Genomic DNA, 25,731 nt, shown 5'->3' with positions numbered 1-25,731 from the left:
CGTCAAGGGCTTGTGCCGCACGGGGCGGTGGTTTCCAGCAGCCAATGGAGGAGCTCCTCTCTCTGCCTTTCATCGCAAGCGTGGCTAGAAACAAAGGCCCAGTGAAGAAACACAAGTTGGCTGGCAAAACTTCTGAGCAGTAGCCAAGCCTCAGACCTGACAAATCCCCTTCATCACCTCCAGACTCACTCCCCCAGAGGCAGTCTGCCTCTGGGATCACAGTAGGACCTGGGTTTGAGCTGCACATGGGCTGGGGTGGAGGAGTATCGTTGTGTCATGTGTCCGTGCTGATGGCAGCCTCCAGCCACAGCTCCAGGACAAACAGCAGCAATAAAAGGCATCTTGTAACTGCATAAAGAACCAGCATTAGGGAAAATCTCAGCCTGCTGTCACACAGGGACAGAGGATAAATTCTGTTTACAAAGCAACCTCCACGAGGATAGTCCAGAGGCATGGATCTGAGAAGATATCAACCGATCCACTTTAAATAAAAGCCTTGAGTAATGAAGACCAATGTGCCATCAGTACAGAGCTGCATGAGAAATGCTGCTGAAGGCTTAGAAACCCGCAAGCATAACCACAGCACCAGCACAAAGAGCACTTTCAGTAGGAAAGGAGACTATTAAAACTTGCAGACAAAGAAATCCCAAACCGCAGGAGTTGGACACAGAGTGTCCTGTGTGTGACAGACACCTGGTCTAAGTCTTAAACAAGATGGGAACTACAACTTGCAGTGAATGCAAAACAAAGCGGAAATCACCAAGACAGAATATAATCCCCCTTGCTGGTCTTCCCAAAGGATGCAAGCCAGAGGCTGTGCCAACCTCTCCCCCCCTGTAAATACTCAGGACCCAAAGAAGATGAACCTTCAGCAAATGCGCTCAGGAGCAGTTTGTTTGCTTACTGGTGGCATCTCCCTGGTACAGGGGGAAAGGGACGGGTGGACGAGGTGCTAAGGGGCATGGTTTAGTGTTTGATAGGAATGGTTGGACTCGATGATCCGGTGGGTCTCTTCCAACCTGGTTATTCTATGATTCTATGAAAAGACAGCCTGGCCCTTCACCTTGCCTCTCCACACATGCTTTAAAAGCTGCAAGGGCTGGCCCTACAGCAAGAGTAAATGTCAGACCCCGTCTGAAGGCCAGAGCTAAAGGAACACACAGTTTCTCCTCAAAATGTGGCAAAGAACATTCAATATTCCAGATCAGATCTCCGGGTTCTATAGGACAGCTGCTTATAAGCAATCAGCTTTGCGTATTAAGGAGGCATCAAAGCATCAATCTGAAACAAAGCATCCTTAACAGTACTACAAAACACCCTTCCTAATCCAAAGAACAAAAGGATCTCAAAAGTATGACATTCACAGATCCTCAACATTTAAAACACAGAGTTGACAAAAGCTATTACAAACAAGCTTGCAATTAAAAACTCCTAATGGCATGGTTACCAGTTCAGTGGTGCTCTTGCAAAGCCTTCTAGGTGTTGATTTAATCTATCAAGTATTAATAATGCTCCTCAATAAATGAAATATGCAGACTCATATTTTATGTCCTCATAATCTGGAGGTTTACAGGCAATAGGATACTGGATGGAATTGTATAAACCAGCTTGCAGCCTGATTGTTAATGCTTTCACCTCCTGAATACAGATACTCTCTTCTTCACACTGATAAAACCACATTTGACAGGGTGTGAATTTGCCATCTCCCCCCCAACCATCAAAAAACTGTATCAGTTTCTCAGGTTCCAAAACCACAAGTGACTCAAATGCCCATCTCTCATCTAGCGCAGGTCCTGACACCCCCCAAGCTGGAGGTGCTGCCTCTAGCCTCCAGCCCTGCCCTCCACCCTGCACTAGTGCTGAGGTGGCTGGCAATCCTGCAGAGTCGGCACGGGCTGAGCTGTGCAGCCCTGCCAGCCTCCAGCGCCTTCCCACAAGCCTCTTCCACGCATCCGAAGCAAAACTCACAGGGAACACACTTCAGCCAAGGGCAGCATAGAGACATGCCTCGGGTAACAGCCCAGGAATGGTAACTGAGAGGATAAATTGAACTACAGGGAAGAAATAATAAAAAACATACATGGCTTTGCTGCCCCGCTGCTCACCCCAGGCTCAGCGACAGCAGCACCAAAACCTGGGTCGGTTTGGAGGCAGGGCTTTGAAGTCAAAGGCCTTTGGGCATCTGCATTCACCAAACACAGCCAAGTGTCACGTTCCCATAACCACCTCCTGATGCTGCAGCATGCTTCCAATTCCCAAATCACCAGCTGGATGAAGCATGTAATTTCAAAACCCATTAATCCTTTCTAAGTCTTCTACCACGTGCGTGTTTAATTTCCCACGTCTTGAAACAACATTATGAATTTTGAGAGAACCTGACTACAGATTCTGAACGCTCTTGGTTTGCAGTATGAAACATGCCCTGTTACCACTGAGGTTGGATAAAACATTTGGGTAATTTGCCTTCTGGCTTGGAGCCTTTGGGACAAATTATCTATTAAAACTTCCCCTGCAACTGCAAGGATTGGAAATGTGTAACTGGAGAGGGAGAAGGTAGCTGAGATTCTCAAGAACCCAGAAGCTTGTGCTTAAAATCGAAAAGGAGAGGGGGAAATGTATTTGGCAGCACTCAGGGCTGTACCCAAACACATCCACAGGTCATGGGAACAGTCCTGGGGAGACCAGGGCTCTGTTTTCCCAGTTAAAATGTGAAAATTCACCTGCCACATCTACACTTGGGTTCTACAATCCATTCAAAATCTGAAGCAGCACTCTGAACAATGCAGAGGCTTCTCCTTTTAACTAACCAAGGCCAGAGCACAGTGTATGTCAGCTCAGACAACCAGACCGAGATTCTCTAGCCATGAAGGTGCCCGTGCTCATTCCTTGCAGCTCTACAGATGGCTCAGGCATTGGATTCTGATGGCTGCCCTCCATTCTCAGAAAGAATACGCCCCATGTTCCTTTTCTTTCTAGCACAGAGACAAGCACAAGCAGGCACATTTTTCTGCAGCACCACAAGCTGCCTGGACTCAGCTCACTTTGCCCCAGATCCCAGGCAATGGGCCAGCTGCACCACTGTTGTCTCCACTCACCTCAGTCTGCTCAGTTCCCCAGTTCTCTGCTGCTGGCTCTGAATGCTGTAGCCACGGCAAGCTCATGACCAGCTCCTGGGCCATGTACTGGCCTTGCTGACCCAAGAAGCAATAATCACTTCAATTATTTTCATCCTTGTTTTCATAATTGTACATTTCCCTGTAACAAATGGGACAAGTCACTCACCTGGCTTTATTTTGAGTTTATCCATGCCAGCTTGGTTATTTTGCTCCATATTTACTTCCTCTCCCATTGCACCACCTGCCAAATTCCCTCCCTCTCCCGCGTGCTGCCTCTGCAGGATGACGAGCTGTATGCAAAGAGAAGTGGACCTGGATTTTCTGCTCTACCAATCCATCCCACTCACTGTCTCCATGTTCTAAACTAACACTGCTCACCACTGCCTCCGAGAGCTCTCCTTTGAGAAGGAGATGTGACACTGAAAAGGACTGAGTTCATATTTAATAGCCCACCTCCATCTCTCTAGAACAGCTCAGCCCTACCCTGCCTCGGCTCCCCTTGCTCCGCAGCTCCCTGCAGCTTGTGTCAGGCAGAGAGTTTCACAGAAGCACGGAATGGTTTGGGTTGGAAGGGACCTCAAAGCCTATTCAGTTCCAACACCCCTGCCATGGACAGGGACACCTCCCACTGGGTCAGGGTGCTCAAAGCCTCAACCATTTGAACAGTGACTCCTCCCTGGAGCCAAAATATTATAAATGTAAACTCAGACAAAACTAGCTGGTATGGAGGTAGACAAAAGATCAGGCTGAGCATTATGGAAACAGGAATCCCCCTGGAAGAACACTTTCTGCTCAAAAAAAGGATACACTGGATGTCCTTGATACATTGCCTATGCTAGAAGATTTTAATTAAAAGCGGGAAAGCCATTCTGGTTTAGATGGGGTGATAGCAGCATCAAGCGCTTTTATAAGTACAGTTTATTCTGGGTTTATGTGCATTTCTCAGAGCTTGGCAGCCAAGCCAGCAGGCCTACAGCAATTCTTTCACTCCTGTCAGATTTACTTCAGCACTTGAGGCAGTCAGCACCCATTGCCAATAAGACAGGCCTGCCCGCGTGCTGAGGAGAAGACAGGCTCACACGACTCCTCCCCAATCCACCTGAGGTGCAGCTAGGCAAGCCTTTCAGTGGCGACCTTCGACAGTCCAGGAAGGGGAAATCTCCAGCAAAACTTCTCTTAACACACTCCAACAGACCCCTTGAATTTCTCACCATCCTGTATGAAACGTAACACCCCTTTCATGTCCTCTTTTTCTGGGACCCAGTGATTCAAACCACAGGCACAAGCTGTGGCTCAAACACTTTGCCAGGGAAAAGCAAGAGGAATATGGCCTGCTGCCACCCCTCCACAGCCATTCTGGAGCAGAGGCCACGTAGGTGGCATTGCCCAGCTTCAGGAGGGGAAGAGACAGAGCACAAAATGCCAGGCAAGATGAGAAAGAGCATGGCCCCAGACTGGCATTTCAGATCAGTGCAACATCACAGTATCAGTCCGCAATCAGTTCGATATCAGCTGCTTTTGTGCACATTTTTAAGAGCAATGCCCCAGGGTACCGGTACCTCACACTCTGCCAGTGATGATGAACCGTGAAGGGATGCTGTAAGGGATGCTGTAAGGGATGCTGTAAGGGATGCTGATGCCTCCACACAGCTCTTTGCAAGGTAAGCGCCCACCCTGCTCGCTCTGTCAGCCCAGCTCCAGTCAGTTCCCTCCACCAAAAACGTGTTTGGTTTTCTTCTTGATGTTGGGATTTTTGCTGGTAATTGCATCTCTACCAGGACTTCTGCTGACACAGCTATACGCAGAGGGAAGAGCAATTTCTTTGCATTTGTGGACAAACAATGACAAAGTGTCTTAAACGTAAACCAAGCCTCTGCTTTGGAAAGCAAAAAATACGCTACCCTGGTCTAAAATCACCTCTAAACTAACACATCCTCTCCAGCCAGCACAATTTGATTGTAAGAGCTCCTTTTACAGTACAAACCAGGCCTTTGATTCTGCCTTGACTGACAAAATGTTCTTCAAATGCTTTCTTCGGTCCCATTGGCCCAGTCACATTAGCTTATGGCTTTCTTAAAACTTCAGAAGTTACATTTGCCTATTCTGGTATTATTTAAAGTTTGCCTACAGGGCAGAAAAGGATGGGTTCCCAAACAGCCTTTGCCAGCCCATAGCTTGCTCAGCATGCAAGAATTCATGTTAGGAGGGTAAATGTTAACATCCATTAGACACATAGTACAATTCTGTCACTGGAAGAGCAGTGTGCAGTTTTAGCAAGTTAATAAAGTAACCCCGTGCAAAAGCCTCAAATTCATAGAGTTAACTCTGCCAATCAGGTGTTTCATACCAGAGAGAGGACAAAACACTTCTTTCTTCATACAAAGACACAGCTAAGATGCTGCAAACCATGTTAACACTGGTACTCCAGAAGAAATCTAACACAACAACTGGGAACACATCTATCTCCCCTGTGCTCACAATCTCATGCCACTGCAGCATCAACAGACCTCACTGCACTGAGGAGACAGGGAAACAGCTGTCCTGCAGCCCACAAAACATGCAGGCTTCCAGAGAGCTCACGAATGATGATGGGGTTTGAAATGCACCAGATTTTCCTGATGTAGCCGACTGAAACAGACTCCATATTAAAAGCAGAGGCCCTGGGAAAGAAAAGCCCTCTCCTCACTTGCACTAAATGAGAGAGGAGGAAGGGCAGGGCAGGGCAGGGCTGAAAGCAGCACTGGGTTTCGTGTCACCTGCAAAACAGAAAGTGGGAAACTGAAGAAATCATCTCCGCACTCACTGCTCAAAGACACTGCTCATTAGGTCCTGGCTTTTCCCATTATCGCTCCTGCTCTCGGTGGCCTATTACAGAAACCTCCTTCCAGGCAGGGACCCGTGAATAGGAAGCACTCTAACATGAGTGAATGTTGCCCCTTAATCCGGTAGGGAGTTCACTGAACAGGCAGAGGGCTGCCTACAGAGTTCCTGGCACCAGCTGGTGGAGGGGATGAGAGCAAGGATCAAAGCCAGGGCAAAGCCTCTGCACTGTGAGCCTGATTTGCAAAACCGCTCAGCCTTTTGAGTCCTCGCCTTTAAAATGTGGGGAGCTGCCAGGTGCTGAACTCGTCGCAGATCCAGCCTCAGCTGAGGGTGCTGAGCAGTAGGGAAATCTGTCCTCGATGTGGCTTGCACACTGTCTCTTCACTTTAAAGATCAAAGCTGCATCTCCAGAAAATAGATATTACAGATCAAAACAGATAGGAGGAAAAAAATTATGAAAAATGCAGTATGACTTCTGAAGAGAACCACTTCATTCAAAGCCACATGCACACCTTGCTTCCGGCACAGCCTTCCTGAGGTTAGCTCGAGCCCCAGGAAAAACACGCTGGCTTCAAACCTCCCTTTTCAAGCTCACACAAAACAATCACTTCGGGAAACACAAACACTAAGTCAGCTGATTCTCTTCCCCAAACTGAAGTAACAGCACCAAACTCAGCAAACCTGCATGATCACAGAACTGGCTGAGCAAGACAAACTCAATTCCTTTAACTTTAATCCTTAGCACTGCATTGCCAGTAGGGCTAAAATGAGTAAAACCAGCAAACTGGACTGGATATAAGAAGCCTGCTGAAGAAAACTAGCAGCAAAACCAGTCTTCTCTACAGTGAGGTGGTCAGCATACCAAATGACTGCAGCATGGTTACCTGGCAGCTCAACCACTTCCCAAAGCACAGAGCTTATTTGGGGCAGCCAGAAGAGAACAACCACTGAAGTTTACAGCTCAGGAGATCTGAAGATCTCAGTGCTAAAGCTTCTCCCTCACTCATCAACAGCTGTATTTGTCAAGTAGTTCCTGTATACTAGAAACTTTTGTCTTGAGTTAACTGACTGCCAAAAACTTTGTCCACACCCTGGAGACACACAGACAGCACTGTTCCAACCCACCCATTCCCACACAGCTCTCTGCTGCGAGCAAACGCCTCCTCCCAGGAGCACACCTCTGCACCTCTCCCAGCCAATGGAAAGAAACCCTCCTTTGCACATGGCAGAACACCACAGCTCAGGGATGTTAGTCTCTGCTCTCCCCTACCAGCATTGAGGAAGCAAAGAGCATCTCCTCCAGTCTCCAAATTCCAGCCTGACTTACACCAAGTTTCTCCCTTCTGGCCTCAGAGGGGTACACGTGGAGGCAAATCTGGCCTCAGATTCAACTGAGTTTAAGGGGGAGGGGAGGAATTAAAACTCCAAATGAGTCACTGCTCCCTCTCCATAATCCACAGCAACATCTGTGGATATTAAGCTAGATTTTAAGAGCAAGGTTTCTTAATGCTCTGCATACAAAGAAAGCCCAGCCAGGACTCCTGGGAAATGCATTTGTGCATCTGTGGTGTTAAGACTAACCTGTGTGCTCAGAGCTGAGTTATGAGCCAACTTCTGCCCCAGCTGCAACCACGCCATCCTCCTGAAAGCAATCACCCCAGGGCAGCTGAGGCCAGAACCGGGCCATGGAGTCACAGAGCACCTGGGGGCCGATTCCTCTGCCACAAGGCAAGATTAACACCTGGTCCTCCTCCAAAGCACAAAGGACGGGCAGCAGGATCAGACCTTGACACGCGGTTGTGATGGGACAGAAAGCACAAGGACAAAACTCAACCAAAGATGACAAGAATCTTGCCTGAATAAATTTGAGCTGTCTTTGGCAGACTTCACAAAGAACTGCTGCTGCCACCTGCATGACCATGCTACCCACATGATCCCACCTGGGGCAGCCATGCCCTGCCGCAGCACAGCCCTGTCTCAGACAGAACGCTGGGAAAGGCTGCAGCGCAGCCTCTCACACCTGAACGGGGAGCTCAGCGCAACCCAGCTGCTGGGAGATCGGTAACTGCACCTGGCACAGCCACGGGACACGTGCACCTGCATTGTTGTTTCGCTGCTCTCTGTGCGTGAGGAGGCCCAGCAGCCAGCGCTGCAATCTCGCCTTTACCTGCAGGCAAACACTTAGACTCTGACAAAGCCAGGGGAAAAGTTTCAGGGAAGGGGAACCCCAGTCCCTCCTGCTCCTACCAGTTTGCTGCCAGTAACAGATGCCCAGAGGAGGAACACAGGTCAGGAGAGCACCCACTGGATTCCAGCCACCAGCCAGTCAGTCCACTCCATCGCAGCCCAAACGCCTCTGCAAATGCATGGAGCATGGGCAACAGACTCCAGGAGTGAGAGACACACGCACGCCTGCAGGGCTGTGACCTCACTGGCATCACAGATTCCTAGTGGGATGGATCCTACAACTGAGGAGCAGAATGGAGGGATACAGGCTTTTAGGGGAGAACAGGCAGGGTAGATGAGGAGGGAGTGTTTCCCTCTATGGAGTGCATGGAGCTCCACCTGGGGATGGATGAGGAGCAGACTGAAAGCCTATGGGTCAGGATTACAGGGAAGGCAGGGACAGGTGACATTACAGTGGGGGTCTGCTACAGGCCAGCAGACCAGGAGGAGCAAGCACATGAGGCCTCTACAGGCAGATAGATGCTGTGTCTAGTTGTAAGGCATGGTCCTCACGGGGGACTTCAATCACTCTGATATCTGTTGGAGGGACAAGACAGCGGGGCACAAACAATCCAGGAGGTTCCTGGAGCGCACTGATGATAACTTCTCCAAGTGCTAGAAGAGCCAATGGGGATAGGTGCTGTGGTGGACCATGTTCTCACCAGTAAGGCTGGTGAGGAATGTGAAGCTCAAGGTCAGCCTCCGCTGCAGCGGCCATTGAATTGTAGAGCTCAAGATCCTTGGGGCAATGATGAGGGCACGCAGCAGATTCCCCACCCTGGACTTGAGGAGAGCAGACTTGGCTCTGTTGAGGGACCTGCTTGCTAAGGTACTATGGGATGGAGCTGTGCAGGGGAGAGGGACCCAAGAAAGTTGGTAACTATTCAAGGATGAACAAGGAAGTCCCGGACCAACTCAAACATGAGATGGGGGATGATGTGATTTGAGAGCAGCCCTGCAGAGAAGGGCCTAGGGGTGCTGGTGGATGAGAAGCTCAACATGAGCCGTCAATGTGCGCTCACAGAACAGAAGGCCAACCATATCGTGGGGTGAATCAGAAGAAGTGTGGCCAGCAGGGTGAGGGAGGGGATTCTGACCCTCTATTCCTCTCTTGGGAGACCTCATCTGGAGTCTTGCGTCCAGTTCTGGAATCCTCAACATAAGAAGGGTATGGATCTGTTGGAACGGGTCCAGAGGAGGACCACAAAGATGATCCGAGGGCTGGAGCACCTCCCATACAAGGACAGGCTGAGAGAGTTGGGTTTGTTCAGCCTGGGGAAGAGAAGGTTGCAAGGAGACCTTATAGCGACCTTCCAGTACCTAAAGGGGCTACAAGAAACCTGAGGAGGGAATGTTCACAAAGGCTTGGAGGGACAGGACTAGGGGCAATGGGTATAAACTGGAGAGTGGCAGATTTAGACTGGACATAAGGAGGAATTTCTTTACAGTGACAGTGAGGAGGCCCTGGCCCAGGTTGCCCAGGGAAGCTGTGGCTGCCCCTTCCCTGGAGGTGTTCAAGGCCAGGCTGGATGGGCCTTGGGCAGCCTGAGCCAGTGGGAGGCATCCCTGCCCCTCACAGGGGTTGGAATTGGATGATCTTTAAGGTCCCTTCCAACTCAAACTATTCTATGATTCTATATAACACAAAAAGGAAGCCTACGGAGAGTGGAAGCAAGGACAGGCAGCCAGGGAGGAAAACAGAGACACTGTCTGAACAGCCATGGATCAGGTTAGGAAAGCTAAAGACCTGATAGAACTAAATCTGGCCAGGGACATCAAGGGCAACAAAAACAGCTTCTCTAGGTATGTTGGTGATAAAAGAAAGATTAGGGAGAATGTGGGCCCTCTCTGGAAGGAAATGGGAGACCTGGTTGCCCAGGATATGGAGAAGGCCAAGGTACTCAATGACGTTTTTTCCTCAGTCTTCATTGCAAAGGCTCAACCCACACCACCCAAGGCAAAGGCAGGGACCGAGAGATCAAAGAAGTACCCACTGTAGGAGAGGATCAGACCATCTAAGGAACCTGAAGGGGCACAAGTCCACGGGACACGATGAGATGCATCCACGGGTCCTGAGAGGACTGGCGGATGAAGTTGCTAAGCCACTATCCATTATATTTGAGAAGTCCTGCCAGTCCGGTGAAATCCAAACTGACTGGAAAAGGGGAAATATAACCCCCATTCTTAAGAAAGGCAAAAAAAGAAGAGCCAGGGAACTCCAGGAAGGCCTGGTCTCACCTCTGTGCCCAGTGAGATCATGGAGCAGATCCTCCTGGAAACTCTGTTGAGGCACATGGAAAATGAGGCAATTGGAACCAACATGGCTCTGCTAGGGGCAAATTGTACCTGATGAATTCATGGCCTTCTGCGATGGGGCTGCAACATTGGTGGATAAGGGAAAAGTGACAAGGACTTGGGCAAAGTATTTGATACTGTCCCACGTGACATTTAGAGACATCCTTGCCTCTAAATTGCAGAGATATGGATTTGATGGAACTGGCTGGAAGGTCACACTCCAAGAGTTGTGGCCAACAGCTGTGTGTCCAAGTGGAGACCAGTGGTGTTCTGCAGGGGTCGGTACAGGACTGGCATTGTTTAACATCTTTGTTGTAGACACGGACAGTGGGATTGAGGGCATCCTCACCAAGTTTGCCAACAACTCCAAGATGTGTGGTTGACATGCTGGACGGAAGGGATGCCATCCAGAGGAGTGGGACAGACTGGAGAGGTGGGCCTAAGAGAATCTCATGGAGTCCAACTAGGCCAAGTGCACGGTCCTGCACCTGGGTCAGGGCAACCCCAAGCACAAATAAACACAGGCTGGGCAGAGGATGGATTGGGAGCAGCCCTGAGGAGAACTTGGGGAGATGGGGAATGAGAAACTCACCATGACTCGTCAATAGGAACTACCAGCCCAGACACCAACCATGTCCTGGGCTGCATCCAGAGTGGTGGGACCAGCAGGGCCACCTGCTGGGAGGAGATTCCGTCCCTCTGCTCTGCTCCGCTCTGGTGAAACCCCACCTGGAGCCCTGTGTTCAGTTGTGGGGCCCTTGGCACAGGGAAGACATGAAACTGTTGGAGCGAGTCCAGAGGAGACAATGGAGATGATCCGAGGGCTGGAGCACCTCCTGTATAAGGACAGGCTGAGAGCGGGGGTTGTTCAGCCTGGAGAACAGAAGGCCCTGAAAAGACTCCCACTACTGAGAGAGGGTCCAGAAAAGCTGGGGAGGGGCTTCTTACAAAGACATGTACTGACAGGAGAAGGAATAATGGTTTTCAGCTGAAAGAGGGGAGATTGAGAGGAGATCTTAGGAAGAAATGTTTTGCTGTGAGGTTGGGGAGGCCCTGGCCCTGGTTGCCCAGGTGGTGGCTGCCCCATCCCTGGAGGTGTTCAAGGCCAGGCTGGATGGGGCTTGGAGCAACCAGATCCAGGGGGAGGTGTCCCTGCCCATGGCAGGGGGTGGAAGTGGATGGGCTTTTAAGCCCCTTCCAACCCAAACCGTTCTGTGATTCTGTAAAGAAACAACAGAAATGCCATCTGTACTTCAGCTCCATGTGCCACTTGCATCATTTTATGGGTATGAGCTGCCTGTTGTTCTCTTTGGGGATGTTTACAGATTTGGCTAATTACAGCTAATTGCCATTACATGCCAAACTTCATTTTCTTTGGGGATTTTGGATGCAATGCCTGCTCCTGCGCCCAATTCAGCCCCCAGCACAGCAGGAGAGCTGGGGGAGGCAACCGGAATGGAGCTGCTGCCCACGGCTGCTCAGCCCCTGAGGGAACTCTGAGTTTACAGAGGAAAAGCTCAATTTTCTAATGAAAATTTTAGTCTTCTCAAGAAAAACTCAACTTTCCTGAGGGAAAGCTGGCCAAGTGCAAGGTCCCGCACCTGAGGGAAAGTTCATTATTTCTGAGCAAATAATCAGAGATTCCTGAGAAAAAGTTTAACTTCCTAAAGAAAACTCCAGTTTTCTGAGGAAAAGTTCAGTTTTCTGAGGAAAAAGTCAATTTTATGAGGGAATGCTCCATTTACTAAAGAAAAAAATCAGCTTTCTGAGGAAAAGTTCAGTTTTCCGATGAAAAGCTCAATTCTGAGCTAAATAACAGGATTTTTCTGAGGAAAAACTCCATTTTATGAGGGAATGCTCCATTTACTAAAGAAAAAATCAGAGATTCTTGAGGAAGAACTCATTTTTGTGAGGAAAAGCTCAAGAGTTTTCTGAGGAACAGCTCAATTTTATGAGGGAATGCTCTGTTTACCAAAGGAAAAATCAGAGATTCTTGAGAAGCGCAGTTTTGTGAGGAGCAGCTCCGTTCCGTGAGGAAAAGCTCAGTTCTGTGAGGAAACTATCAAGAGGTTTCAGAGGAACAATTCGATTTCACGAGGGAACGTTCCACTTACTAAAGAAAAAAAATCAGAGATTCCTAAGGAAAACCTCGGTTTTCTGAGGAAGAAACACGAGATTCTTGAGGAAGAGCTCAGTTCTCCGAGGGAGACAGCAGTTTTCTGAGGACAATCTCGCTTTTAACCGAGGAGCCGCTCGGGGTCCCTCAGGGCGCTCGGGCTCCTCCTCCTCCCCCCCCCCCGCCGGGGCCCCGCGCGCGGCGGGTCTCGCGCCGGCCCCGCCCCGGCCCCTGCACGGCTCATAGCGCCGGGCGGGGCCCCGCAGCGAGGATGGCGCGCGCGGCGCTGCCCCCGCCCCCGCGGCCGCACGCGCCGGGCTCCCATTGGGGAGGGGGGGGGGGAACCCCGGACCCTGCATGGCCCATACCACCGGCTCGCCGGGGAGGGGTGTAACTTATACAGAGTCCCGGGCACACACACACACACCCCCCCCCCCCCGGAACACAATGGCAGCGGCTCCAGCATTCTTCCCTCGCGGAGGGGCTGGGCTGAACGGCGGGAGCGGCGGCGGCGCGGCCCCCCCCTCTCCCGGCCCCCGGCAGAACCCGCCTGGCCCTGGGCGGTACCACCGCGCGCTCCCCCATCTTCCTTCCCCCCCCCCCCCCACGAGCAGATGGACGGCGCCGCTCTCACTCACCTCGGCATCCACTGTGGCCATGGCCGGAGCCCCGGAGCGTAGCCCCGCCCCCCCCGCCGGCTCCTCGCGCCTTGGCCACGCCCCCTTTCTCCCCATTCTTCTCAATGGGGACGCGCCGCCCGCCACGGCGCGTGCGCGCGGCAACATGGCGGCGCCCTCCTCGCCCCACGGCAACATGGCGGCGCCCGTCAAGCTGAGGGGGAGGCGGGGACACGGGTGGCCACACCGACACCCCCAAACCGCCGCCTCTGCTCCCCTCCGCCCCCCGCCCCAGCGGCTCTGGCCCCTCGCAGGGCGGGTTCCACCCTGGCAGCCGCTCAGCCCCCGCCCCCCCGGGGAGCGTCGCTTGTTCCTAATTAAGCAGATAATGAGTTTCCCAAACTTTCAGGCGCGCCCTGCGGTGGCGCTGCCCGGTGGCAGCGGATTTCCACAAATCTACCCGAAATCTGTGCAAAAAGATCCTGGAAAGAGTCACAGAGTCTCTCTGTGCTCCTGCCAAAAATTCTATCCTTTGAAAATGATCCTTTTTCGCAGCTCCCATCGCTTCTGCGTTATTGTAAGCCCGAAGTCTAAGCCACCTCTTTGCTAAACCAGGCTTGGCTACCCTGGGCAGGCGGGAGCCTCTCACCCTGGTCCTGCCCGCAGGCTCCAGCAGGAGGGTTGGTAAAAGCCACTTTGCTTGCTTTCTGATGCCCAGACCACGGCACCCACGATTGCAAAGCCGTTCATTCTTTCACAGCCCCTCGGCAAAGCACAAGATACCACAAGCAGGGAGACAAACACCTCCAAGGGGTCCTCGGCCCACTGCTCGCAGCCCTGGAGGGGTTCAAGGCCAGGCTGGATGGGCCTTGGGCAGCCTGAGCCAGTGGGAGGTGTCCCTGCCCAGGGCAGGGGGGTTGGAACTAGATGATCTTTAAGGTCCCTTCCAACCCAAACCATTCCATGATTCTACTGCCTCAACTACTGCCTGGGAAAATCCCACCACCACCGGGGAGATGCTGGGCTGGGCAGATGCTGCTGCACCAGCCTCCCTGGGCAGGGGAATGCCTGTTTCTCAGAGGGAAACGGGAGCTTTCCAGTGCCCTGACATCAATTTACACATTTTTTTCTCAGCTTTCCCAGGAATGTTGTTCCCTCCCTCGGTGCATGAATGAATTCCTGCTACGCTGCTCCAACACCTTGCTCCTGTCTGCAGGCAGAGGGGTGCATGGTTTGGTTTGCTTGGCCCTCTCATGCTCCAAGCTGCACAGGGTGGTGGCCACTGTCCACTTATGGAGAACCTGCAGAGCCCCAGAGCTGGTGCCAGGGTTACACTTGGGATTCCCAACACGCTCATAGAATCACAGAATGGTTGAGGTTGGAAGGGACCTCAAAGCACATCCAATTCCACTCCCTGCCATAAGCAAGGACACCTCCCACTGGATCCGGTTGCTCCAACCTGACCTTGAACACCTCCAGGGATAAGGCATCCACTACTTCCCTGGGCAACCTGTTCCAGGGACTCCCCACCCTCATAGGAAACACTTTTTCCTAAGATCTCCTCTCAATCTCTCCTCTTTCAGCTGAAAACCATTCCCTCTCATCCCATCCCTGCACTCCCTGGTCAAAAGAACCCCCTCCAGCTTTCTCGTCCCGACACCTTCACCACATGGGTGCTCCTCGCCCGGCAGCTTCGTTCAGGGCAGGAGACCCATCGCTGCACCGTGAGATGCTCTTAGTGGAACAGACCTGGATAGCTCATGATTTGCCCCAAGCCCTGACAGCAAAGCAACCCAGGTGCTGCTGCTGGGTGAGGGTTAAGCAGCCTTGACCCTGCTCCCCAGGCTCTCCATCCACCCCAGAGCCCAGGGCAGCGCCTCCTCTGCAGCGACCTACACATGTTGGGGTGACAAGGCGGATTTGGTCTCTTTGTTGGAGACCAGAGCACCTCCCAGGGGTCTCAACATTCCCTACCACACACCCTGGAGGGTGGTGGTCCATCCTCCTCCATTCTTCTTGGAATGGAGGACCTCTTCCTTGTGCTTCCCCCCCACCCCGCCCAGGGTGGAGGGATGGATGTCCTTCTCCCTGCACTCACCCTGAAATGCAGGAATGGGGGTCCTCCTCCCTATATTCCCCTCAGCTCCCCGAATGGAGGAATAGGTGGTCCTTCTCCCTGTGCTCCCCCAGGATGGAGGGATGGGTCCTTGTCCCCGTGCTCCCCCAGGATGGAGGTCCTCTTCTACTCTACCCCAGGATATAATGAAAATAAAAATCACCAGCACCTGGAGACGGTGCTGGGCTGCAGCGAGGGCCAGCATCACCCTGGAACATCAGCACCATCCTGCACCGGGGGTGGCCATGGAGGGAGGGAATCGCCCACCTCCAGCCCTTCTTCTGCAAACCCCCACACACCAAGATCCCAGCATCTTCAGGGACCCTCATGCTTTTGGGCCTTTGGAACAAGGGGGAGAGGGAAGGGCTGCTGGTGCCTCTCCCCTTGCATTTGCTGGAGCTCGAGCTCCATCTTTTTAGCTGGAGCCAGGGATGCTACAGCCACTGGGACGAACCTGCCTGGGCCGTCAGGAAAGAAAAAGGCTCCTGCAAGAAGCAGAAACCACCAGGAATGCACAGAGCCCTCACAGTCCAACACCTGCCATGGTTCGTGTCCCACCTCAAACCCTGTGGCTCCACAGGCTGAGCCTCATGTGAGAATTAACACAAGCAGGACAAGGGTGGGATTTGTTTCACAACGAGCTCCCCATGTTCCCGCAGGAGCTGCCAGAGGAGCGGTGGACGCTGGGACAGGCAGCAGCTTGGCCATAGTGGCTCCAGCTCCCGCCAGGCTGACGTCGCCCTCTCCCGCACTGAGCCGGGCGAGCAGGGATGGAGCCCACCGCATCCTGGGATTCCTGCCAGCAGGAAGAAAAAACCCAACCGCCCCAATGCTTCCTCCTGCTGGGAGCCCACATCCTTCCAGCTGGACCTTTCTCCATCATGGGAACCAGGGGCAATTTAGTTCCCCCACCAGCGCCTGCTCACCCCAACTAAGCTGGAGGAGAAGCAGCGTCACATTAGCGTTGGCTCTAAATGGGCTGTGGAGCCTCAGCTGTAGACCCAGACACCTCTGGGAGCTGGCAGCCACGTCTCCTCACTGTGCCAGACCTTCCCTGCGCTCGTTGCACGCTCACCCGGAGCAGAAGCACCCTGGTCTTAAAAAAGATTTTATTTACAGTTTTCAGTTCTTTACATTGAAAACCCAGGTCAAAAATACTCCCCAGAAGCTGTGGTAGACATGTAAAACTGCTAGTTCAGCTTTAAAAACCCAGTAACAAATCGTGCAGAAGTCTTAGGTTGTACAGAGCCATCACAAAGATTGTTGTATCCAAAAAATCCCCAAAATCTGTAAAGAGAACCAGAGGAATCGAGCATTACAGCCATTGGTATGAGAAAGGGCACGAGCTTTGAGGATTTCACAGCCCCCCAATTTCTCTTGGGGCACAGAGATGGGATATTCCTGTTGTAGAGCATTGGAAATACGTTAAAATACATAATAAAACCCAAACAGACCCCAGAGGACTTTTATGTCCTCTCTTGTGCCGGCTGAACAGGAAAACTTCCTGGCAGAAAACATTTACTTTTACAAAACAACTGAAAGTTCAGTGGAAAGCTAAGAAGGAATCACCCTAAAGGAGGAGCCTTCACCTCCCCATCTCTGCTTTCCCCGTCTCCTGCAGGCAGTGGGAGAACAGGGGCCAAAGCAGAGAAAACACTGAAAGAGCCAAAACCATGGAGGTGGCAGATGTGGAGAGCAGGATGAGAACAAAGCTGTGGAGGGCGAAAATGAAGCAGCAAAACAAAACAAAAGGACAGATGATATTTTTGGTATTTTCCATTGAATGCTGAGTTTGGAAACAATCAGCTCACAAGCTTCACTCATGCCCCATCACTTCCCAACCCCATTTCATACTAAATCAAAAACAATTGTGTAAAATTTGAGGCAAGAACTCAAATTCATTTCTGTGCGTGCAAGTTCTTTACCCAGAGTTGGGTTCAGCTTTTTTTTTCTCTTTGCTCCAGAATCACAGAATGGTTTGGGCTAGAAGGGGTCTCAAAGCCCACCGAGTCTCACCACCTGCCACAGTCAAAGACACCTCCCACTGGATCCAGTTGCTCCCAGCCCCATCCAGCCTGGCCTTGAACTCCTCCAGGGATGGGGCAGCCACCACTGCTCTGGGCAACCTGGGCCAGGGCCTCCCCACCCTCACAGCAAAACATTTCTCCCTAAGATCTCATCTCAATCTCCCCTCTTTCAGCTGAAAAACATTACTCCCCATCCTAACCCTGCACTCCCTAATCAGGAGCCCCTTCCCAGCTTTCCTGGAGCCCCTTTCAGCACTGGAAGCTGCTTTAAGTCTTCCCTGCAGCCTTCTCTTCTCCAGGCTGAACAACCCCAACTCTCTCGGTCTGTTTGTATATGGGAGGTGCTGCAACCCTCAGATCATCTTTGTGGCCTCCTCTGGACTCACTTAAACAGATCCATGTCCTTATTACGTCAGGGACTCCAGAACTGAACACAGGGCTCCAGGCGAGGTCTTATGAGAGCAGAATAGAGGTGCAGAACCCCCTCCCTTGCCCTGCTGGTCACGCTTCTTATACAGACCAGGAGACAGAGCTCAGAAAGAGGAGAACGGGATGACTAAGAGCCTACATGAGCTCCCCAGGACTTACAGGTTGAGGCTAGAAAGGCTGCAGAGAAAAGAGACAGCAGTGAGGCAGAAGGCTTGTCCACTTACCCTCTCCAGAGGGGATCATCTTCACACCCAAACACTTAGCCCTATCGAAGAACCCTCGTACCCCGAGGACCCTGCTACTGTAGCACCCTGTGGCCACAAACGCAGGTAGGTTTGAGAAGAGCTGGACTAATTAGCTGGACTAATACTGGTTTAGTATTTGATAGGAATGGTTGGACTCGATGATCTGGTGGGTCTTTTCCAACCTGCTGATTCTATGATTCTAATTCCTGAATCCTGCAGCCCTGAACCCTTTCCAAGGGGTCCATGAAACATGAACACAGCTCTTTGCATCAGGCTTCAATCCCCTGCTGCAGCGCTGCTGCTCAGGCACGGCTGGGCATAAAGACTGAAACCACAGTGCTTTGCCGGTTATTTCTGTCTGGTTGCACAACAGTGAGGCTGCTCAGAGCCAAACTTCAGGGCAAGCCCTTCTGCATCCTGGCGAGAGCCGCCTCAACAGTCCTAGAGAGGCCTCCCTCTCCTCCTGCAGGAGCTGTACGTGCCTGGCCCTCGCATCCAAAAAACACGGACTACCAAGAGGTCTAGCTCCAACTCCTTCCTGCTCCCTCCGCAGCAGCCAGTGGACCTTCCTCACCCGTGAAGAGGGTACCCACTTGCTCCTTGCTTTGGAAAGGAGCAAATGTACAGCAAGAAGTTCTGAAGGACCAGTTTGTAGCAAATATAACTTGGGTGAGGATGCTGAGGCAAACGGGAGCACCGCAGAGACACAGGGCACCACACAGGAGCTGTGTGAGGCGCTGCTGGCCTCTGCTCTCCACAGCCTGACCACGAATGGCGCATTCCCGCTGCAGACGTCGAGCCAGGAGGACAGACACTGGCTGAGGGGCTAGAAGGACATCCCAGTGGCTCTGCACAGAGTAACCAAACAGCATTCAAGTTTTCTACCCAAGGAACACAGACTGAACATGTCACCAGCAGCTCAGCTTCAGGGCTGGAGGAAAGGAACCACACCATGCTTGAGTCAGGACCTCGAAGCCGAACCCAGCATGTCCAGAATCATAGAATCACTGAGGTCACAAAAGACCTCCACGATCATCAAGTCCACCCATCAGCCCAACACCACCAGTCTTGATAGCTCATAGGAATTTCTCCTGCCTTCTCCAGCCATGGTATCACTACCTCGTGAGCACGAGGAGGAGCCTGCGTCCATTTTTGTGTTTCTTCCAAATGGCTCTTCAGGAGAGGGCAAGGCTGGTGGCCTCCAGCCTTTCCAGCCAGACCTTGGCTGTTCAATCTCCATCCTCCTAAAGGGAGAGTCCATTCTCCCCTTCCTTCCCACCTCCTCCTTTCTGTCCTGGAGTCCAAGAGCAGGGAGCACTGCTGGAGACTGAACCGTGGCTTTGGGACACACTGCAGTGCCATGGGTCTTCTTTCTGGAGCCAGACTGCCTCCAGCCACCCGGAACCACGAGCCCGGCACCACAGTCGAACTGCCCTGGCAGAAAGTGACCTTCACAGTGAGAGCCAAAAACCTCCTCAATTTGTAAGAACTCAGCAAGGTGCATTCCTGGGTTTGGCATGGAAAGGCACATGGATAAGCGTCAGAAATGGATGAGAAAGCACAGCATTTCTCTTAGAATAATTTATTAAATACAGCATTAAAATTTGTATTAATGAATTCAATCATTAAAAACAGAACTTCATCTCATATATATATATATTTTTTCAGGGACAATGACAATCATCCTATCGCCATTGGTGCACATTGTGCCAGCACTGCTCGGAACGGCACCCTCTCTACTCTACCCTTAAAGCAGTTCAACACTTAAAAAACAAATAAAAGAAAATAAAAAGCATTTGCAAAGAAAGAGTGCAAAGCAGGGCTCGTCCCCAGCTGCCTGCCAGGGGTGGGCAGAGGCCACAGTGCTCCTAACAGGTCTGTTAGTGACTGCCCGCCCAGCGTGAGGCAGCGAGACCGATTCCCAGAGGTGCCTAAGGTCTGCAGTCCATAATTTCAGCCGCGGCTGGATGCCTGCAGCACTAAGTATCTGGTTTGTGGTTTCCTTGGCTCGGGCAGTCAATAATCAAAAAGCTAAACAAGGCAGGGGGAAAGCGCAGAAGAAAAATGTTATTTTACATCCACCAGCTTCTTCCCCTGACCTGCCAAGGTCCAGCGGAGGTGGCAAACGAGGCACAGCAGTTTGGGTTCCCACTCCCTCGTTTTTGCACCCTGCTGTGGCTCAGGAGACAAGCGGTAAAGCAGCACTGGCTCGCGGAGAGAACAAAGTCCCCAGGCCAAGCGTCCTCGCGCACTGGCTTGGCAGTGTTAACCGCTCCTGCGAGACGCCAGGCTGAGCCTCGTGGGAGGGTTATCCCAGAGGGAAGGGCTTCCCTGGACAGGGTCCTTGGGCAGACTCAGAGGTAGCATCGCACAGACTTTTGTAACTTGATTGTCATGGAATTCTGGCCTGCCAAAGGCAGCTGAGATGGAGAGAGCACCCTGCAGGGGTGGGAGATGGGACACGGGTCACCTGGTTCCCCTGCTTGCAGTGACCAGCGCCGTTCATCCCGGGTGCTGCAGTCTAGCAGCGAGCAAGGATGGAGCATCGCCTATGGGGCTTTACACGGAAAAGTCACCCTTGCTGATAAAAGCCAGAAGCTGGGGGACACACCAGGTACCACCGGGCTCTCCCTCCACAACTCACCAGCACCGTTTGGGTTCTCAGCAAATGTCCCAGCGAGCTCCCAGCTGCCAGATCCTGCCTTCCTCTCACCACATGCAGCCAGCGGTGCAGCCCACTGTGAGGACACCAAAGGCTGCCGGTCACTCACCCCACACCACAGGCAGAGCAAGGGCTTGTGCTTTTGGCTTTTTAAGTCCCTGCCCTTCCGAACCTGCTTACTGCAAGAAACCTCCTGTTCCAGCTACCCCTAGGACCTATGAGGACAAGGAGGAAGGGCTGTCAAAATCATTTCTGGAGAGCACATGGCCCCTAAAAGAGAAAGGAAAATCCACACAGCCCAGCCTTCACCTACAGAGGAGACGTGCCAAGTCAGGAGCGTTTCAGATAAGGCATCGCAGGTGCTTTGATAGTAAAGCAGTTAGTGTTGACTACAGTACTTTAAACACAGGCTGCTGCAGAGGGCATCCCTGGGGCAAAACCAGTTCTCCAGCACTTGGTGCAGGAGCGGGAGAGGGTTCAGTTTCCCAGATCTCTCCTACACACAGTCAGGCTGCCCTGGCTGCCCTTTTTGGTTTTTAACCCCTCCCTAGAAAGAGACTTAAAAAGCCCAGGCTGGGATGTGCCATTTACCCCACCGAGCAGCCAGAGATACAAAGACGCCTTGTGCTGTACCAGACTTTGCAGTAGCCAGGCGAACCGTGGCGCCCGGGGGCGGGCAGCGCCAGCGGGACTCAAAGCAGGGGAGGCTAGTTGCCATTGCTGATGCTGGAGTTGGCACTGCTGCAGCTCTGCTCATAGGATGGAGGCGCCTCTGCAGGGAAGAGAAGGAATAAAAGCAGTTATGGTGTGTGGTTGGGAGGTTCCCTTCACCCCAGCCCAGGTAATTCCATGCAGAGCAAAGCAAACTGCTGATGTGTAGAGGTGCCATGCACGCAGGCTCCCTACAACTTGCCCCACTAAAATACAGGGGGTTGTGTCTGTACACACAGGGTCTGAGCCAGCCAGCCCCATCCCAGTCCCAATGCCAACAGGGGTTAAAATAGAATCATAGAATCATAGAATCACCAGGTTGGAAAAGACCCACTGGATCATCGAGTCCAACCATTCCTATCAAACACTAAACCATGTCCCTCAGCACCTCGTCCACCCGTCCCTTAAACCCCTCCAGGGAAGGTGAATCAACCCCCTCCCTGGGCAGCCTCTGCCAGTGCCCAATGACCCTTTCTGTGGAAAAAATTTTTCCTAATGTCCATCCTAAACCTCCACTGGTGGAGCTTGAGGCCATTTCCTCTCATTCTGTCCCCTGTCACTTGGGAGAAGAGCCCAGCTCCCTCCTCTCCACAACCTCCTTTCAGGTAGTTGGAGAGAGCAATGAGGTCTCCCCTCAGCCTCCTCTTCTCCAGGCTAAACACCCCCAACTCTCTCAGCCGCTCCTCATCAGGCCTGTTCTCTAGCCCCCTCATCATCACCTCCAGTTCTGTTCTGTTCCTTCCCCTCTCTCACAAGCATCCTCCTGTACTCCAGCACCTCCAGATAAGAGATGGTCCGTGATCCATGTGCCCCAAGCCAGGGCTGGAGCAACACATCGAGTGCCTCCTTACCCCAGTGCAAACAGACAGGGTTATTTGGGTACTGCTGTGCTCACAGACACTGCTGGTCCCTGCTGCCCCAAGCAGGACTCCAAGAATCCAGCACGCTGGGATTTCCCCAAGCTTTCCCACCCTGGACGGTCTCTCAGCTCCCGCCCCCACAGCCTGTCTCTCCAGACCAGCTGCAGGCCCACTCCAGGCAGACAGAAGATTTCAGTTACATCATTTTCCTGGCTCTGCTCCCACCAGCCTCACCGCAAGCCAAGAAGTTTCTCTATCAGTGGGAGGCTGAAAGCTCATTTAAGAACAGGGAGATCCTCTCACAACGAGCCCTGGGCAGGCGCGGCTGCAGACATGGGAATGGCCGCTCGGCTTTTACAGCTGTGAGACGGGACTCCTCCGCAGGCCAAAGCAGGCAGAGAGATCTCATGATCCCCTCTGACATCAGCCCCTGGCTGGCTGACATCCCTGTGTTCCCACCCAGTTCCCAGCTAGCAAAAAGGCTCTTGGAATCACAGAATGATTTGGGTTGGAAGGGATCTTAAACCCCATCCAGTCCCAACCCCCTGCCACGGGCAGGGACACCTCCCACTGCACCAGGTTGCTCCAAGCCCCATCCAAACCTGGCCTCAACACCTCCAGGCAGCCACCACTGCTCTGGGCAAAGTAGGCCAGGGCCTCCCCACCTTCACAAGAAAAACATTTCTTCCTGAGATCTCCCCTCTTTCAGCTTAAAACCATTGCCCCTCCTGCCCTCCCTGATCAAGAGCCCCTCCCCAGCTTTCCTGCAGCCCCTTTCAGTCCTGGAAGCTGCTCTAAGGTCTCCCCACAGCCTTTTCCTCTCCAGGCTGAACAACCCCAGCTCTCTCAGCCTGGTCTCGTAAGGGAGATGCTCCAGCCCTCAGATCATCTTTGTGGCCCTATCTCTTGTGTAGACGTCGGCTAGCACAGCCTGCTAGGAGCTGCTCACCGTACGGGTAGCCCCACGTGCTGTACTCCGGAGGCAAAATGAGCGAGCTGGCCGTGGGGACAGGCACCACGTTCCCCTCAGCGTAGTAAGGGACCGTGGCTCCCGTCGACAGGCAGAGCGTGGGATGGTTTGGGGAGCCCGTCTGCTCCGAGTCCACCCTTATCTCCTGGAAGCTCAGTCCTGGGGCGTAGCTAAACGGCTGCTGCTGGGAATGGCTTTTGGTGGGGATCGAGACATTGTCCATGGGGTGATAACCACTGGCAGCCTCCTCTTCCTCCGGAGGGGCACTGGGAACCACTGCAGAGGGAATGTGCTGGATGGACCGGGAGGGGCTCAGGGGCACCCTGTTCACAGCGATGTTACCGATATAGATGGGGAGAGTGACTGAAACCTCTGGAGACTTTAGGGAAACCTAGAAAAGAAGAACAAACAGTGGCCTCCTGTTCACTATACATTGTACAAGGAGGGTTTACCTGAAGTGAGAGCCACCTACACCACACAGCTAAGGAGTTTAGCAATTGAGCTCAACCCAGAAGGGAGCACAGCCCACTGGAGCTCCTAGGAGCATGGATGTACTCACTTGGATGTAGTAGTCGATATGTATGAGGCTACAACCCTGCAGAATGGACTGGGGCAGGGCCGGAACGAGGATCTGCTCCTTCCATTCGGCATGTTTCCAGGCTTTCACTCCTGAGCCTTCCACCTCTGCAATGGTCCTCAGGTCATAAATCCAGCGCTTGGATTTATAAGCCACTTTCTGCACAGACAGGAGAAAATACAGCTATCAGAAAGCCTGAAAGGTGGACTTCTGTCTCCCACAAAGCTACATCAGGACACAAAACCACCCAACCGCACATGCAAACAACCACAAGCACAAACCTAACATGCATATTACAGAGCAGAAATACCCATCGTTGTATGATAGGCTGAGTTGGCATAAGCAAGGCAAGTGCTACCACCTCTTTCCCCAGGAAGAAGGAGAGAAAGAGTCAGCCAGAGGTCTAGACTTCTCGCTGCCACCTCCCAGCCACACACAGCAGAGATGGACTCTGGTGAGAACCGCCCCGGTTTCACAGGGGCCTCAGAGGGGTGGAGTACCAGCACAAGCTGAAGAATCACCCTTTTGGATGCTTACCTGGAGCAGACTGGCTACCACAGCCCCGGTGTCCCGGCCCGATTTGTTCTCTATGTCCGTGCGGAGCTGGATCGCTTGCCCCACGATGTACCCTTTCAGATCAGAGGTGGCCGTCAAGATAATGTTGCCACTTTTCACAAGCTTGTAGTTGAACTTCTTGGTGACTGACATGGTGTTGGGCTGCTGCAGGATGGCAGAGAAACAGATGTTGGCTGAAAAGAGTCAGGGAGCCTCCAGGGAAACAGAGATACAAAACAACCAAGCAGAAATATCTAGTCTTAAAGCAGGCAAAGAACCAGCAACACAGCACTGCCCATTGCAGTGGGACTGGAATTAGATGATCTTTAAGGACCCTTCCAACTCAACCCAATTCTATGATTCTATGTTTCTAGGAGGGCTCACTTCTCCATCCCCCCAGTTTTGCTGTCAGGGAGTGCAGGGATAGGATGAGGGGAAATGGTTTGAAGCTGAAAGAGGGGAGATTGAAATGATATCTTAGAAAGAAGTATTTTGCTGTGAGGGTGGGGAGGCCCTGGCCCTGGTTGCCCAGAGCAGTGGTGGCTGCCCCACCCCTGGAGGGGTTCAAGGCCAGGTTGGATGGAGCTTGGAGCCCCTGATCCAGTGGGAGGTGTCCCTGCCCATGGCAGGGGGTGGAACTGGATGATCTTTAAGGTCCCTTCGAACCCAAACCATTCTATAATTCTATTAGTGGCTCTTCCCTCCTAAATGAGTTCCCCAAACACAGATCTCTACAAGCATCAGGTGCTATTGGCCAAAACCTCTCTCTGTGTGCTGAAAATTCACCTAAATCTTTCAAAGCAACGTGCACAAGACTGAAAAATCACATGGAGCAGGGACTGGTGGCAAGGAAGGACAGATCGAGTCTTTGTCCTGATCTAGCGCAGTCAGGGCTTGCAGTCAGCTGTCCAACCACACAATTATTCCCCAGACAGCAGGCAGGACAAGTGCTGAAACCTTGGTACCTCCCAGCCACACTCCTCCTTGTCGTTACCTCGATGTCAGGGATGTCATTCAAGTTGAGAGGGCAGAGAACATAGAAGATCTTGTTGCACTTGTAGTCCTTGGAGAAGCGAGGTGTGTCTATCACAGCTTTCACCTGATGGAGGACCTTGCCGAAAGGGCCTTCAAAGGATGTAGGAGCAGAGGCTGGAGGTGAGAGAGAGAGAAAAGGGTCACAAGGCTGAGTCAGGCCAAGCGTTTCTGAACTGGAAGTGCAGTCCCTTTAACAGCCGGCTTCCTCACCGGAGGAGTTCTGCCAGTATCCCAGAGACAGAGCACACGGAGATCACCCCAAAAAAGACGTGGGGCTGAATGCTTAGATCAGAGACCTTGCTGTCACCTCCTTGCAGAAGGGATTCTCCACAACCACAGGGGCTAGAGCAG

At 52.4% G+C, this 25,731-nt stretch overlaps 2 protein-coding genes across 3 annotated transcripts in view; both read right to left on the bottom strand.

The window, feature by feature from the left end:
* The window catches only part of EHMT1 (euchromatic histone lysine methyltransferase 1), a 124,250-nt gene extending 110,986 nt beyond the window's left edge, over positions 1-13,264 (bottom strand). Inside the window, exon 1 of one of the 2 annotated variants that reach the window (XM_069873003.1) lies at positions 13,215-13,264. In XM_069873003.1, coding sequence (XP_069729104.1) covers positions 13,215-13,235 — 21 coding nt within the window. In that variant the 5' untranslated portion in view covers positions 13,236-13,264. Of the gene's footprint in view, positions 1-5,872; positions 5,896-13,214 lie in introns of those variants that run through there. The other variant, XM_069873007.1, reaches the window with a different exon arrangement.
* A 6,168-nt stretch (positions 13,265-19,432) lies between these two features.
* ARRDC1 (arrestin domain containing 1) overlaps positions 19,433-25,731 on the bottom strand; it is a 47,027-nt gene continuing 40,728 nt past the window's right edge. Inside the window, exons 4-8 of the mRNA XM_069873116.1 lie at positions 25,340-25,494; positions 24,328-24,510; positions 23,773-23,949; positions 23,193-23,604; positions 19,433-21,444 (exon numbers count right to left, since the gene is read on the bottom strand). Of these exons, the coding sequence (XP_069729217.1) occupies positions 21,380-21,444; positions 23,193-23,604; positions 23,773-23,949; positions 24,328-24,510; positions 25,340-25,494 (992 nt within the window). The 3' untranslated portion in view covers positions 19,433-21,379. The remainder of the gene's footprint in view (positions 21,445-23,192; positions 23,605-23,772; positions 23,950-24,327; positions 24,511-25,339; positions 25,495-25,731) is intronic.

The sequence above is a fragment of the Phaenicophaeus curvirostris genome, chromosome 20 (assembly GCF_032191515.1).
Source record: "Phaenicophaeus curvirostris isolate KB17595 chromosome 20, BPBGC_Pcur_1.0, whole genome shotgun sequence".
NCBI lineage: Eukaryota > Metazoa > Chordata > Aves > Cuculiformes > Cuculidae > Phaenicophaeus > Phaenicophaeus curvirostris.
The sequence above is the reverse complement of the archived record's forward strand: the minus strand, read 5'-3'. Positions and strand labels throughout refer to the sequence as shown.